The sequence below is a fragment of the Lycorma delicatula genome, chromosome 7, assembly GCF_047948215.1.
Source record: "Lycorma delicatula isolate Av1 chromosome 7, ASM4794821v1, whole genome shotgun sequence".
NCBI classification, from domain to species: Eukaryota; Metazoa; Arthropoda; class Insecta; order Hemiptera; family Fulgoridae; genus Lycorma; species Lycorma delicatula.
In genome coordinates this window covers 134,773,091-134,787,364 of record NC_134461.1, presented here as the reverse complement: position 1 = coordinate 134,787,364, position 14,274 = coordinate 134,773,091, and the positions used below count along the sequence as shown (strand labels likewise).

At 31.2% G+C, this 14,274-nt stretch overlaps 1 protein-coding gene across 3 annotated transcripts in view; it reads right to left on the bottom strand.

The window, feature by feature from the left end:
• LOC142328404 (HEAT repeat-containing protein 5B) overlaps positions 1-14,274 on the bottom strand; it is a 291,250-nt gene that overhangs the window by 82,154 nt on the left and 194,822 nt on the right. For 2 of the 3 annotated variants that reach the window (XM_075372109.1, XM_075372107.1), the window contains exons 17-21: positions 11,131-11,163; positions 6,218-6,292; positions 4,654-4,929; positions 3,434-3,715; positions 2,796-2,985 (exon numbers count right to left, since the gene is read on the bottom strand). In XM_075372109.1, coding sequence (XP_075228224.1) covers positions 2,796-2,985; positions 3,434-3,715; positions 4,654-4,929; positions 6,218-6,292; positions 11,131-11,163 — 856 coding nt within the window. The remainder of the gene's footprint in view (positions 1-2,795; positions 2,986-3,433; positions 3,716-4,653; positions 4,930-6,217; positions 6,293-11,130; positions 11,164-14,274) is intronic. The other variant, XM_075372108.1, reaches the window with a different exon arrangement.

The window sequence follows — 14,274 nt, the reverse complement described above, 5'->3', positions numbered from 1 at the left end:
TTAAAGGTTAGGAAACAAGAAAAAGTTGCTTGGGGCCAGATGTGGTGAATATGGTGAGTAGTCAACCAATTCAAAGTGCAATTTGTGAATGAATTATAGCCATGGCAATTGTCGAAGTGTGAGTAGGCACATTGTCCTGATGGAAAAGCACTTTCTTCTTCTTCAAATGTGGTCATTTTTTGCAATTTTTGCCTTCAGCTTGTCAAATAATGATGCGTACTACTGCCCCATTATTGATTTACCTTTTTGAAGATAATTGATAAAAAAAATTCTGTTAATATCCCAAAAAACAGTTGACAGTTGCCAAGTGGTGGGTGCATGTATCATCTATAGTTATGAATCAGTGCAAAAAATCCAACTCATTTTGCTTAAAGCAAAACATTTTGCTCCAGCAGGGCCTTGGAAATGTTCATTCAAATTTGTTTCTGGTCCAAAGTGAGCAAACGCAGCACCCAACGTGCAGATAGCTCACGCATATCCAATTCTTCAGTTAATATATAACAAACACGTTCTTTCGATAAGCCTATAGCCCCTGCTGTCTCTCTAACCTTTTGTCAGTCGTCTAGTACCATCTGATGAATGTTTTTGATGAATTGGTGGTGGTGGTTGCAGTTTTAGGCCCATCTCGAATGTTCATTGTCAATCAAGCTGGTATGACCATGTTTAAATTCATTTGTCCATCTTTTCACGGCGGCAAATGATGGGACAGAGTCCCCACAAACAGTGTCAAACTTGGTTTTAATTTGCGTAGGGGTATTGCATTCCAAATCAAGTATTTAATCATGGCACGATATTAAATTCTTTCCATTCACAAAAACACTCGCAATGACTTACTCAAATGATTATCAACCAATAACTGAGCGTCCAAAAGAGCTGAAATTTTAGTGAGTACCTTTCAACGCATGCATGAATACATTCCCTAAATTTTGTTGATGAGTGCTGTCATCTTCATGTTGAGACTCGAAATTTTTCAGATAACCCTCGTATATCCAAGATCTACTACCATTGTTCAAATCTATTATTTTGCGTTTGTTCATTGCACACTGAACTATGAAATAATATTTTGTCGTCAGAATACTTCATCAGTAATTTTAGGCTGACTGTTAATATTAAAAACCCATTTATAAAAATTACTTATTTATTTACTTCATTTTAGCGACTACAGGCTAACATCCAATTGTGATGCTTATAGAAAATGAATTTTCTAATATATGAAAAATTCCAAATCTGACTGGCATTCAAACTTGTAGAACAGAAAGAATTTCATAATTTTGAGCCCAAAATTTTATTGCTGTCTACCAATTGTTATTATAAATTACGATGAAAGCAAAGTACATTAAAAAAAATTAAAATGTTACCTATTTGCTCACCTCCTAGTTAGTTAACTTAATTAATTACAAATTGGTGCATTAAAATCTAAAAAAAAAAACTAAACTGCATTTGTAAAAACAGATGTAATTATGTAACATTTTATTTATAACATTAAATTTCAAACATTTCATTAAAAAAATATTAAGAATTAAGGTATTTGCATATGTATTGTAAAGGACTACTTTATGTTTATTCTGTTACTGAATGCATGTAGACTTACCATTCAATGCTCTTTAAAAGCAGCAATTTGTTTTCATATAAGTATCTTGATTAATCATTGTGTTGTAGTTATTGCATTATTGAAACAATATAATTCTGACTTAATTAAATTAACCCATAACTAGACATGTTTAAAATTAGTGAGTGGGCCAGTATGAAAATGTGAAAAAGTGAGGTAGATGAGTGTAAATATTATTTAGCATCAGAGCTACGAACTGTATATATTTTTAATGAAATTAGTTAGTGAAGATGAATAATACCTGTTATTATTATTATTATTATTATTGATATTATTCAATTTTAGAATATCCTCTTTATCGGTTTAGTCAACTTATGAGAATATGTAGGGTAGAACAAATTACTAAATAGTGGGTCAGGGTGATTAATCAATTAAATTTAATTAATTGCTGGTATAATTTAAAGAAAATGTTATTGACAGAGTATGTATAAATCACGGTCAGTAGTATTACTTGAGAACAGATCGGTGCATCTACCATAATTGTACAGTTTTTCACTGAGATTGTTATATATGTATGATGATTAAAGATTTTACACAGCTGTATATTTGATACATAATTGTCAAAGGTCGCGGTCATGAAAGATACTTTGAGTTAATAATAGTTAAAATCATTGAAACAACACAGATGTAACTGTGTGGGCTTGTTATCAAGCAGTTCATATCAATTTTTTATCGAAAAATCCTAAGTAGCACATAGACTTATTTTGTGAAAAAGGATCATTATACAGAAAATAGTCAGTCACATACCTTTTTGAAGCGTTGAAGTATTATATATATATGTTTCAAGGGAAAGAAAAGCACTCAATAGTGTTGTAAAATACAACAAATAACAAAGTAAGAGACTGACTATATTTTTCTGTATCAATAATACTGCTCTAGTATTTCTCCAAAAAGAAAAAAAGTTGAACATTTTTAATAAAAAATATTAAATGCCTCTTCTTTATAGACTAAATTTATTATACGATAAATTTAACCAGAGGGAGTAATTATAAAAAAGAAATTCTAAAACAGCACAAAATTGAAAAAATAACAAAATACTACTGATAAAAAATTTCTTCTTAAAAGTACAAATATTACATTTTTCCATATGTAAAAATGTAACATGAGATTATTCCTTATAATCAAAGATTTATCTTTGATTATAAAAAAAGGAATGATAAAAATTAGCAAAATTATTATCACTTACCTTGTAATTCTGGCCCAACAGTTGTGATTAGTGCTGACAAAACTTTACCGATGCACTGATGTACATCGACATGAGACTGTGGAACATTTAGTAATAATTTAAGTGTAAGTGATAGTGTCGGTTCAACATAACCACGGAACATAGGACCACCAGAATCAGCTATAAGAGAAAGCGCGTGCAGTGACCAAACCTAATTAAACAGACCAACAAGGTTAACTTTTAAATCGCTTAATATTTTATATTCCACTGGTTATGCTTTCAAAAGTCTAAGTTTCAATGCAATCAGTAAGAAAGTAATGAAACTAATTTCTGGTTATCCTCTTATGTACTGATTATTCATATCCTATAAGACTACAATCCATATCATAAGAATTAGAATTTCATATATATATATATATATATATATATTATTTTGCTGAAAATAATCTTTTTTAAGATTTATATTATTATTCTTCTGTAGCGTTAAATTCTATTTAAATTCTATTAAATAAACCAACTAGTTTCTTTTTTATCTCAGTATTCTATAATAGTGGTGGATATATATATATATATATATATAATTCTCATAAAAGAGAAAAATAACTAATACAATATTACTTGCTGTTTAACTGCAGAATTGAACATGTTTCTTTGCCCACCTGAACGACAGGAGAAGTTGAATCTTGAGCAAGAGCCAGTAATATGCTAACACTTGTATTAAGATGTTGGCTAGACCCCATTCCACCAACATATCTATGAAGACAGCCTAGTGCTAATGAATGTCCAGTTCTACTGGCTACATCTCTTGCTGATTTTAAACGATCAAAACTAGTCTGTGCTAATTCAGCAGTAAATCTTGGATCACCAACAACCTGGGCAATACGACCGATACACTCACCGGCCGCACAACGTAACATTGGACTGCCACTAGTTAAAGCACTCTGAAAAAAAAATCACAATTAGTTCATTTTGTGACATTGAGAATAACTTAATTAATAATAGGACAAAATGTTAAATTACAACAAAACTAAAATGCAATTAAAGAGAAATCATGAAAATAAAAATGAAATGTATACAATAATATAAAAACAAAAACTACAGATTTTCAAGAAGCAGTTAAAAATAAGAAAACATGAGACGGAGGACAAATAGGTGGGAGTGTACAATTGAGAGGTAATCTAAGATACCAGAAGAAATTTTTACAAAAGTAAAAAAAAAGGAGTTATTTCATAAGTAAATGGATAAACTACATTGAGGAGAGTACAAACAGAATTGAAGTAATATAGTATTTCATATAAATATTTTGTGTTTGGCCTATTTTTCAGAAAGTATAATATTATTCAAAGATATTCCATATCTTTGTTAAGAGATAATGTTAAAAGTTACTATTTAAGTAAATTTAAGAAAAGTTTTATCTGTTAAAATATTTTTTTAATTTATTTTTGATGGTTGGCTTCAGTACGATAACCAGTTTTAAGTGATTACTATTTTTACTCTCAGTAAAGGTGTAAAATACTTTTCATTGAAAGGTGGGTTTTAAAAAAGATATTAATGCATATACATAGTTTCACAATTTAAATTCACAATGGGATGGAAAAAGAGTATAAAAAAATAAGAATTTTTGTTAAAACTGATAAGACTTTCAGCTGTTTATTAGAGAAAAATATATTAGCTTCACAACAAAGCAGCTGCACTGACAATACAAGATATATGCTATACGTACATGACGCAACTGTACGTACTCTTTTATATGATAGCAATATTAGCTAAAAAAAATTGTATAAAACAGAATTTACATTCTTTGATTACATTATGAATAACAAATTTGGCCGGTTCATCGCTTTAATAAAATGATTTTAAATGAGCATCCTGTACTTACAATGATAAGTGCAGTAGCAGCTCTTTTGACATCATCTTGTCCAATAGAAGCTTTGTTTTCAGTCAATCCCTTTAAACCAGCAAGAAGTGCAGCAAATACATTAAGTGTAACGGCATCAGCACGGCATGATTTTGCTGCTTTTATACATTCAGAGAAATGACCGAGCATTTGTACACGATGTTTATTGGAAACTCTTGGGAAGACACATCCGAATAATGTAACTGATGCATCGATTACACTGACACCCAGCGGAAGAGGTCCTGGAATAATTTCTCCCTGAAATAAAAAAGAGAATTAAACTGGTTAAAATAGTACCAGCATAACAATAAAATTTAGTTGGATTTCCTCAGGACCAAACTCTGGCATGTGGCATTTATTTTAGTTTTCTTTCAAAAAGTAGTTTATATATAAATGAGCAGGAGATTTTTAAAACTCTCCATTAGAAGGACGAATAAGTATATATATATATATATATATATATATATATATATATATATATCTGTTATTTGCAACTACATACATTATTTTTTATTTTTAATATTAAGTTTTACAGTTACATATGACAATAATATCAATAAAATAAAATAAAGTCCTTTACATGTAACATATTGGGAAAATCAAACTTCATTTGATTTACTTTGCAAAAGTAAGCAAAATCTGTAAAAGAATGATGGTTGAGATTTACTTAATAACAGCTTAATTTTCTCTAAATAAGATATAAAATAATAGAAATAAAAATTAGTAATTAACTTTTTTCCAACAAAACTGCAGTATATCTGTAGTTTATTTAAAAAGTTACAAAAATGAAGCAATGTAAAAGATATAAAACTTGTTGGATCCAGAGAGAATATATACATGATGGACGACTAATTAAATTAAGTAATTTAAACACAGATCCGCATAAAAGTGATTCAATTCAGATTTAAGAATCTGGTTTAGCTTCATAAAATAAACAGCAAACACTCAATAGTAGTGAACTGAAAAACTTTATGCTAGGTACAAGCAAAGTTTCACTGATTACTGCATTATAAAATGATCGATCAATTTACCTACCTGTTTCATATCTCCTCACAGGGTACAAGTTTTGGTTAAAAAAAAATAGAAACATAATGATTCTATACAGAATAAATAGATGGCAGTTTATTAGTCACTACATTGCTCACTATTAAATTTACTAATTTTTGAGTAGAAAATTGTTCAATGCTAAGAATAGAAGTCTTGATAGATCTAACTGTGCTGCATCGATTGCATTGTTACAATGACATCAGTAACTTGAAATGATTACTTAGCTATAACTTGTTGCATTTTAACAAACAATTTCCTAGCCTAGTAACCTGAGCTGATAAAAAAAAAATAATTATAATTATAATTAAATAATTATTATAATTTTAATTATATATTACAATCATTATTATACATAATATTGGAATTAATGGATTCCAGCTGCTAATAAGTTCTCAAAAAACTATTTTGCAACTAGACATCTATAGACTACCATAATAACAAATATAATAATTCAAATACAATTAAGTGAAGTGTATAAATATTTAAAAAAAATACAAACCTGAGGAACAGGCCTATAAAGACAACAAGGATCATGTTCAAGAGCACCTGATCCTGCAGCACTAGTCCCTTGTAACTGAAAAAATCAATAAGTAATTAAATTTAAGAAAATCACAATAATTAAAATGTTGGAAAAATTGACTCTTACAACATAACATAAAAAAATGGTGGTCAAGCATTGTTTTAGTAAGATTTAGATGTTAAGATGAGTAAGAAGCTTAACTTTTCTTTAAAGGCTGAGTTATTAGTTGGATTCTTTGTAAAACTTCTAAATTGGATATACCATCTAAAGACATGCTCAAAGGCAGTTGTCAATACTCCAATATGAAAGTGGCTGACTCACCAGCTATTTGAAATGGAAACAGTTAAGGTAGCTGACTGTAATGACCATACCGCCTCTCAGTAGGAATCAATATCAGAAAATGGAAGACTGGCAGGAGATGAGAATAAATTGTAAAGGTTTCTTAAGAGCGTTCTAATAAGTAGTAAGGCATTTATTTTTGTAGCAATATATGTTAGATCTAATTCTACGTTAATTGATTTTGGTTATTTATTTGACTGTGTGAGGAGGAAACAATTTTTATGATATATACATCACTCAACTCATCTGAATTACGTGATTTAATATTGGATGGTAAACATCATTTTCATTATCCAAGTTGGAAAAAAATTATTTCTAACAAAACTGTTTCAAACTTATTAAGTATTAAGCAACTAACTTTCAAAACACAGGAACTCTTTCTTTTAAAGATTTTTAGGAGCCAATTAGCAGAACCTGCTTCTGTGGCATTATTGTAGCATGCGAATAGTAATTACCACCATAAGGTCCTTTGGAAGAAAAGGTTACTGTGTTTTGAAAGGAAGTCATTATATAATTCTAAATATTTAAATCATTGATACAGTGTACAGAATGGAATGATGTAGCCTGTCACTGTTGCTTTTTAATTGTATATAACAGATACAATGGTTCACTGATTAACATTACTATTATATTGTTTTTAGCAGAATCAAAAAATGAGTTAGAAATTGTAGGAAAAGCAGAGAGGAAAAGAACAGTTACAGTTTTAACAAGAATAAATAAATATCTTCTATACAATGTAAAAAACAACTTTTACTTCTAAAACAAATTAAATTATGAGAAAAGTTTTTCATTTCATGAACTGGGAATAAAAGCTGTCATGGGTATTATATGGGATGAATTCTGAAAGTGGTTTTGTATTGCTGTTAACAATTTAAAAAGAAAATAGTTTCATCTGCTCTTATACGCAATGGAAGAAAATATGAATCTGTATAATTTGGAGACTTGATGAACATGCTGCAATTATTAGTAAAGTAAATAATGGTATGCCTGAGTTTGAGAATACCAAGACAAATACTCAATTCGAAAGGTAACAAATTGTAAAATGTTAGAATCTGAGGAGAGATGCCTGAGAGAAACAGGCATGCTGAAACCAAAAGTAGTAGATCATTATTGACAACGATTTGTAAGAAATGCAAGTATTGAAGAAGAAATACCGTATATAACTATTTCCTGCTAAAAGCATCAGCATAGTTGTCATGTCATTAAAATGTTTCACAATGGGGTATGTGGTGAATATTACAGTAATAATTGTACTCATTCAATTTAATGTATAAACAAGAAATATTACTCCTTAATTGAAACAAATGGATAAAACTATGTTGATAGTTAATTAAAAAATGTAAAATTTCTAACACTATTTATAAAATACCAATCTATCGTATGGGATAATGCAGGCATTCCTGTAACTGTTTTAAACAAGAACTACAACTCTGCTGCATCAGATAATCAATACCAAGTTCTATTGTAAAATTCTGAGGTTTTCTACAGGAGGCCATCTGGTATAAGGAATCTGAATTGTAGTGTAAGGGAAAACGGGTGCTACATATCAACACGGTTCATTCCACACCCTTCATATCAAGGATTTGGTTCTCAGTGACTTCTTTCTTAAATCCAAAGATGAAGAGTTGCCATTTTGATGGAAGTAAAGAAATCCAGTTAAGTTACAAAAGGTGCTCGATATGGTTAAAGAATAAATTCTTTTTCAAGCTTTCCTCAGTGTGAAATTTGTTGGAAGTAGTGTATCATTGCACAAGGGGCGTATTCAAAGGGAGTAACTGTCAAATTTAAATCAGTTACTTTTTTTGCAAGCCTACTATTAGAGTTACTTGATTACACTTCATACACATCACCATTGTGAAACAAGTCTATTTACATAATTATAACCCTCTCTCCATTAGCGATACAGCATGTCTGCTTGAGTTAGATTCTGTATATATCAGAGGGAACATAGCATATACACTGTGAACTGATCACTTGTTTATGAATTTTTTACTTTTTTATTCTCATAAAAAGAATTTTTAACTGCAAAAGATATAAAACGATTCATAAAAAAATAAAATTGATCGTGTTACAGAGGGTGAAATATTACACTTAAATTGTAGTTAAACAATATGTTTTATAAAATATATCAGTTGTTAGAAATTGAGTGGGATGATAGGCAATTTTTTATCATTATTTCATTAAATAATTATTAATTCTTATCTTAAGGTAATTCAGTCAGCATATGCGACTCCCCCTGGAGAAGGAGGCGCATTGCTTCCTCCAAAATAACTAGGGCCCTGACAGGCTTATTCCTGCTAGCCCGTAAAGTGCTAGTACCGAAAGGACTTTAGCGAATGGACTGAAGGAGAATCACACCAGAAGAACGAGGCTCAAAAGCCTAATCTCCAACGGTCAGACCCAGTAAATAATAATTTTCAGGCTGGTCCATACGGATAAGAACGCAAATCACCAAATCTGTCAGTAAATAAAACTTAAAATTAATTACCACCACTAAGTAACACCCACTAACTCGCCCAATAATAGAAAGATACAGCAGCAACGGATATTGTCCAGGCTCTGCGATCTGTAGGGAGAAATAATGAAACTCCCACCATTCTTGCATTCCATTCCATTACCTTAAGGTACGAGTAAATATTCCGACAAACTAGAAAGAATAAACTGTTTACTACACCAAAAATTATGAATCGGCACATACATTTAACTTTTTTTAAATTTGTGAATGTACGAGGTGCGACAATAAAGTAATGAGACTGATGTGAAAAAAAATGTTGCTTACCGTTTTAGTCATGTTTAGTGTTGTCTCCTTCAAAGTAGTTCCCCTCTGGTTGCACACACTTATTCCAGCGCTTCTGCCATTGATGGTAACATTTGTGGAATTCATCTTCTGTAATATCCTCCAAGACCCACATCACAGCTTTTTGGACATCTTGTGTTGTTTCAAAATGGTGTCCCTTGACCGCCATTTTGACTCTTAGAAATAGAAAAAAGTCGCACGGAGCGATATCTGGTGAATAAGATGGCTGTGGTAGTACTGAAATTTGTTTTGAGGTTAAAAATTGCTGTACTAACAGAGCAGTATGGGATGGCGCATTATCGTGATGCTGAATCAATTATCAGCAATGTTGGCACGGACACGAAGAACTCGTTTACGAAGTCTTTCTAAAATTTCTTTGTAGAAATATTGGTTAACTGTTTGTCCAGCAGGCACCCACTCTTTATGAACAATTCCCTAGGAATTGAAAAAGCATGCGAGCTTTATATGGTCTGGGTGATCCCTTTGAGCACCATTGCGAACTTTGGCGTTTTGTCTCTGGATCGTATTGAAAAAACCAACCTTCATCACCAGTGATAACACGGCTCAACAAATCTGGATTGATTTCCGTTTGCTCTAACAGATCGGCTGCCACATTTTTCCGTGTTTCTCGCTGTTGTTGTTGTGAGATTTTTGAGGACCATTTTTGCACAAATCTTTCTTGTACCAAGATCTTCAGTTAATATTAGACGAACCATTTCTCGATTAATGTTGAGTTCTTCTGCAATCATTTTCACGGATAATCTTCAATCAGATTGTACGATTTCACGCACCCTGGTCAAGTTGACATCTGTCTGTGAGGTTGATGGCCGTCCACTGCGGTCTTCATTTTCAACATTCGTTCTGCCTTCACTAAAAATTTTATGCCACCGAAAAACTTGAGCTCTTGACATAACCTCCTCTCCAAAAGCCTTCTGAAGCTTGCCATAAGTTGTGGTCGCGTTTTCACCAAATTTAACGCAAAATTGCGGTTTTATTTCTGTGACGAGAGACACAAACACAAGTTCACTTATTACAGCACAACTCATGACTGAGCAGTTGCATCAATGTACTGCTTGGACTAGAAGTAGCTTACAGACCAAGGACAAAGATGGTGTGCTTACGCAAGCTGCAGGGTTGCCGCATCTTACAAAGAAAAATCAGTCTCTCTTTACTTTATTGTCGCACCTCGTATATTTATAAACAAAAACATGTGTTTTTAAATATGCAATCGTTTTGTCATCTCTATTTTTGTTTAGTTACTTTAATACAGGGACGGTGATAATTAATTGTCAAAAAAACATTGATTAACGTAATATGACAGTCATATTCTTACTCGGCATGCAAAGAGTTATAACAAATCATTAAAATAGATGATCCGTGTAATTGAGTAATAAATTACCATGTTGTTATTAATTACACATTAAAAAACAATTTCATCATAACTGTGGATAAGCTTTTGTTAAATTTATTTTATCTCTTTGAGACATTATTTTCTAACTTAATGAACTATTTATATAAATATTTTATCAGACAAAAATATAAATAAATATAGAAGATATACTGTTAGTTATTATTAATCTGTCAAAGAAAAAAATTTAGATGTTAATCATTTATGTATAATGATTTTAACATTTTTATGACAATTTCAAATTAAACTTTTTATTAATTAACTGCTCGTATTAGTACAAAGCAATAATAGGTGTAAAATGTACACCTGAAAACCACAAAAAATAATATGAATAATATTAATACTCACATGTTCTCCATCCATTTTACGGTTTGGCTCCATCTAAAAGCGAGAATTGAAACAAAAGCTAACAGTTATTATCTAATGCCACCACCGAAACACAAGCACCAAAATTTACAATAAAAACAAATTTAATTTTATTATAAAAGTGTTTTAGCGATAGAATGAGTCTTGCATTATTCATTAAAAAGTACTTCAAAGATGAGTTTTTGTGCAACTTACACCACTAGGTAATGTAGTACAAATTCTGTAATATTGTAAATCAATATAAACAAGTAAGTCTATAAACAAGGAAGCTATTCTTGATCGATGAGAAAATTTAGAAAGTAACAGATTTCAATTTATTGTGAAATAAAACAATAATTGTATTTCCATAGTACATTTTCAATATAGTTTTTAAGTAATCATTAAGTAAGGTTTGATAAGTTTATACTATTTTTATTTAAAAATAAAAATGGTAAAGAATTAAAATAGACATTTACTTTTAGTATGACATATTTTTTATAACAAATAGAAAATTTCTAAAAAAGTAGTGGAAAAAATAAACTGCAGTACAGATCAGTTTGGTGCCTCTGAAAGTTCAGTTTACAGAAAACTAATTTTTAAAATTAGATTTTTAGCTAGATGTGTAAAACTCATGACAATGTGATTTATCTTGTACGATTCAGCCGCGATAACTAATTAAAGTTGCATCGCTCAGAACTTAAGAATGCTCATTCTTGATGATCTTATTCACCTTCATTCACACAGAGGAATCATGTCTTTTTCACAACCAAAAATAATATGAGGACTGTCTGAAAAGTTTTGAGCCTCAACATGAAGATGTCAGCACTCGTCAACAAAAGTTAGGGAATGTATTCGTGCATGTGTTGAAAGGTACTCACTAAAATTTCAGCCATTTTGGATGCTCAGTTGTTGTTTGATAATCATTTGAGTAAGTCATTGTGAGTGTTTTTGTGAAAATGGAAAAAATTGAATATTGTGAAGCGATTAAATTCTTGCATTTGAAAGGCAATACGCCTATCCAAATTAAAACAAAGTTGGATGCTGTTTACGGGGAATCTGTCACATCATTTGCCACCGTGAAAAGGTAGGCAGCTGAATTTAAACATGGTCGTACCAACTTGGTTGATGATGAGTGTTCAGGATGGCCAAAAACTGCAACCACCATCGATATCATCGAAAAAGTTCACCAAATGGTACTGAACGACTGACAAATTAAGGTTAGAGAGACAGCAGAGGGTATGGGCATATTGAAAGAACATGCTGTCATATATTAACTGAAAAATGGATATGTGTAAGCTATTTGCGCATTGGGTGCCGCGTTTGTTCACTTTGGACCAAAAATGCATTCAAATGAACGTTTCCAAGGCTCTGTTGGAGCAGTTTTAAGCAAAATGAGTCAGATTTTTTGCGTCAAATCATAACTGTAGATGGAACGTGGATTCACCACCACACTCCTGAAATGAAACAACAGTCAAAACAGTGGACTGCAAAGGGTGAACCTGCTCTGAAAAAGGCAAAGACGGTTTCATCGGCCAGGAAGGTGATGGCAACTGTTTTTGGGATAGTAACAGAATTTTGCTTATCGATTACTTCAAAAAGGTAAAAAAATAACGGGATAATAGTACGCATCATTACTTGAAGAGCTGAAGGCAGAAATTGCAAAAAAAGAACCACATTTGAAGAAGAAAGTGCTTTTCAATCAGGACAATGTGCCTGCCCACATCGCCATGGCTAAAATTCACGAACTGCACTTTGAATTGGCTGACCACTCATTGTATTCACCAGATCTGGTGCTAAGCGATGTTTTCTTGTTTCCTAACCTTAAAGTTTTGCTTGGAGGAAAGAGATTTTCATCGGATGAGGAGGTTATCGCATATGTAAAAGCCTATTTTGCAGAGAAAGATACCAGCTACTACTTGGAAGGGTTCGAGGTTAGAACATCGCTGGAAAAAGTGTATCGACTTGAAAGGAGATGTTGAAAAATAAAACTATATTTTATTTGACAGGAAAAATACGTCTTTTTATGTTAGGCTCAAAACATTTCAGACAACTTTCGTAAGATACAGGATTTCCTTGAACACCCTCTTCTATGTAGAGATCTGCCAGACTGAAATAATGAAGGTACTCTTCAGTGACAAGTTCGCTAACTCTAGCTCTTGCAGCAATAATTGCATTTTCCTGCTGAGTTCACCAAAAAATTGCAAATTTCTTTTGCTTTCTGTTATACATTAATCAATTTGCTGCTTGCTATACCATCTCTCCAGGCGTTCAACTGCTTACATCTGTATACTTATTCCTCTGTAACAGGTATGCATTTTCACATGATGTTTAAGCTGCAGTCTTTGCGACTCAGTCATCCCATTACACAATTATTTCCTCAAATCTACTGGATAGTGAGATCTTTTAAGTTTTATAAATTATGAATCGTATGCTGAACAAATTGGAAACGTTCAGTTTTTACATTAGATGAAGCAGTAGAAAGAGTACAGAATTCAACATTTTTCAGGAAACAGATGTCTGATCCTGAATGATGATCTGATTACTTAAATCAACTCAAATGAACAGTTTTTATAAATTAAGAAAGTTAATTTAACTGGATGTGAACTTACAAGGAATGTTGAATGATTAGACTACTTTATTATCTTTTATAAAAACGTACTTATCATTACTCAGAATCACTAATATAACTGAATACTGTACAAATATATATATATATATATATATATATATATACACCCAAACACACCAAATACTGCTTTTATACATTTATATTCCATACATTAGAAATTGTAAATAATATTTTCGCAAATGAGGTAATGTTTTTACGAAGTCATACTTGATTTTTTGAATATTGATTTTAAATTTATTAGTTTCTATCTGAATAAGATAAGTTTATTGGCAGTTTGAATAGTTTTGAGTAATTAACTAGAAAAGAATATCAAGTTTTTCGAACGTTGCACAGTTGGTAAAATAACTATAATACATAATTTTAAGAATAGCTTACCAAAATTCCATTTGACTTCCTCAAATGCTTCAGCTATTCTGCCATCTTCAGGGGGAATTTATAATTAAAATATATAAAAAATGTAAAATTCAAATAAAAAAATTAAATACATAACAATTGATCATCATTTTGTAATGTTAGTC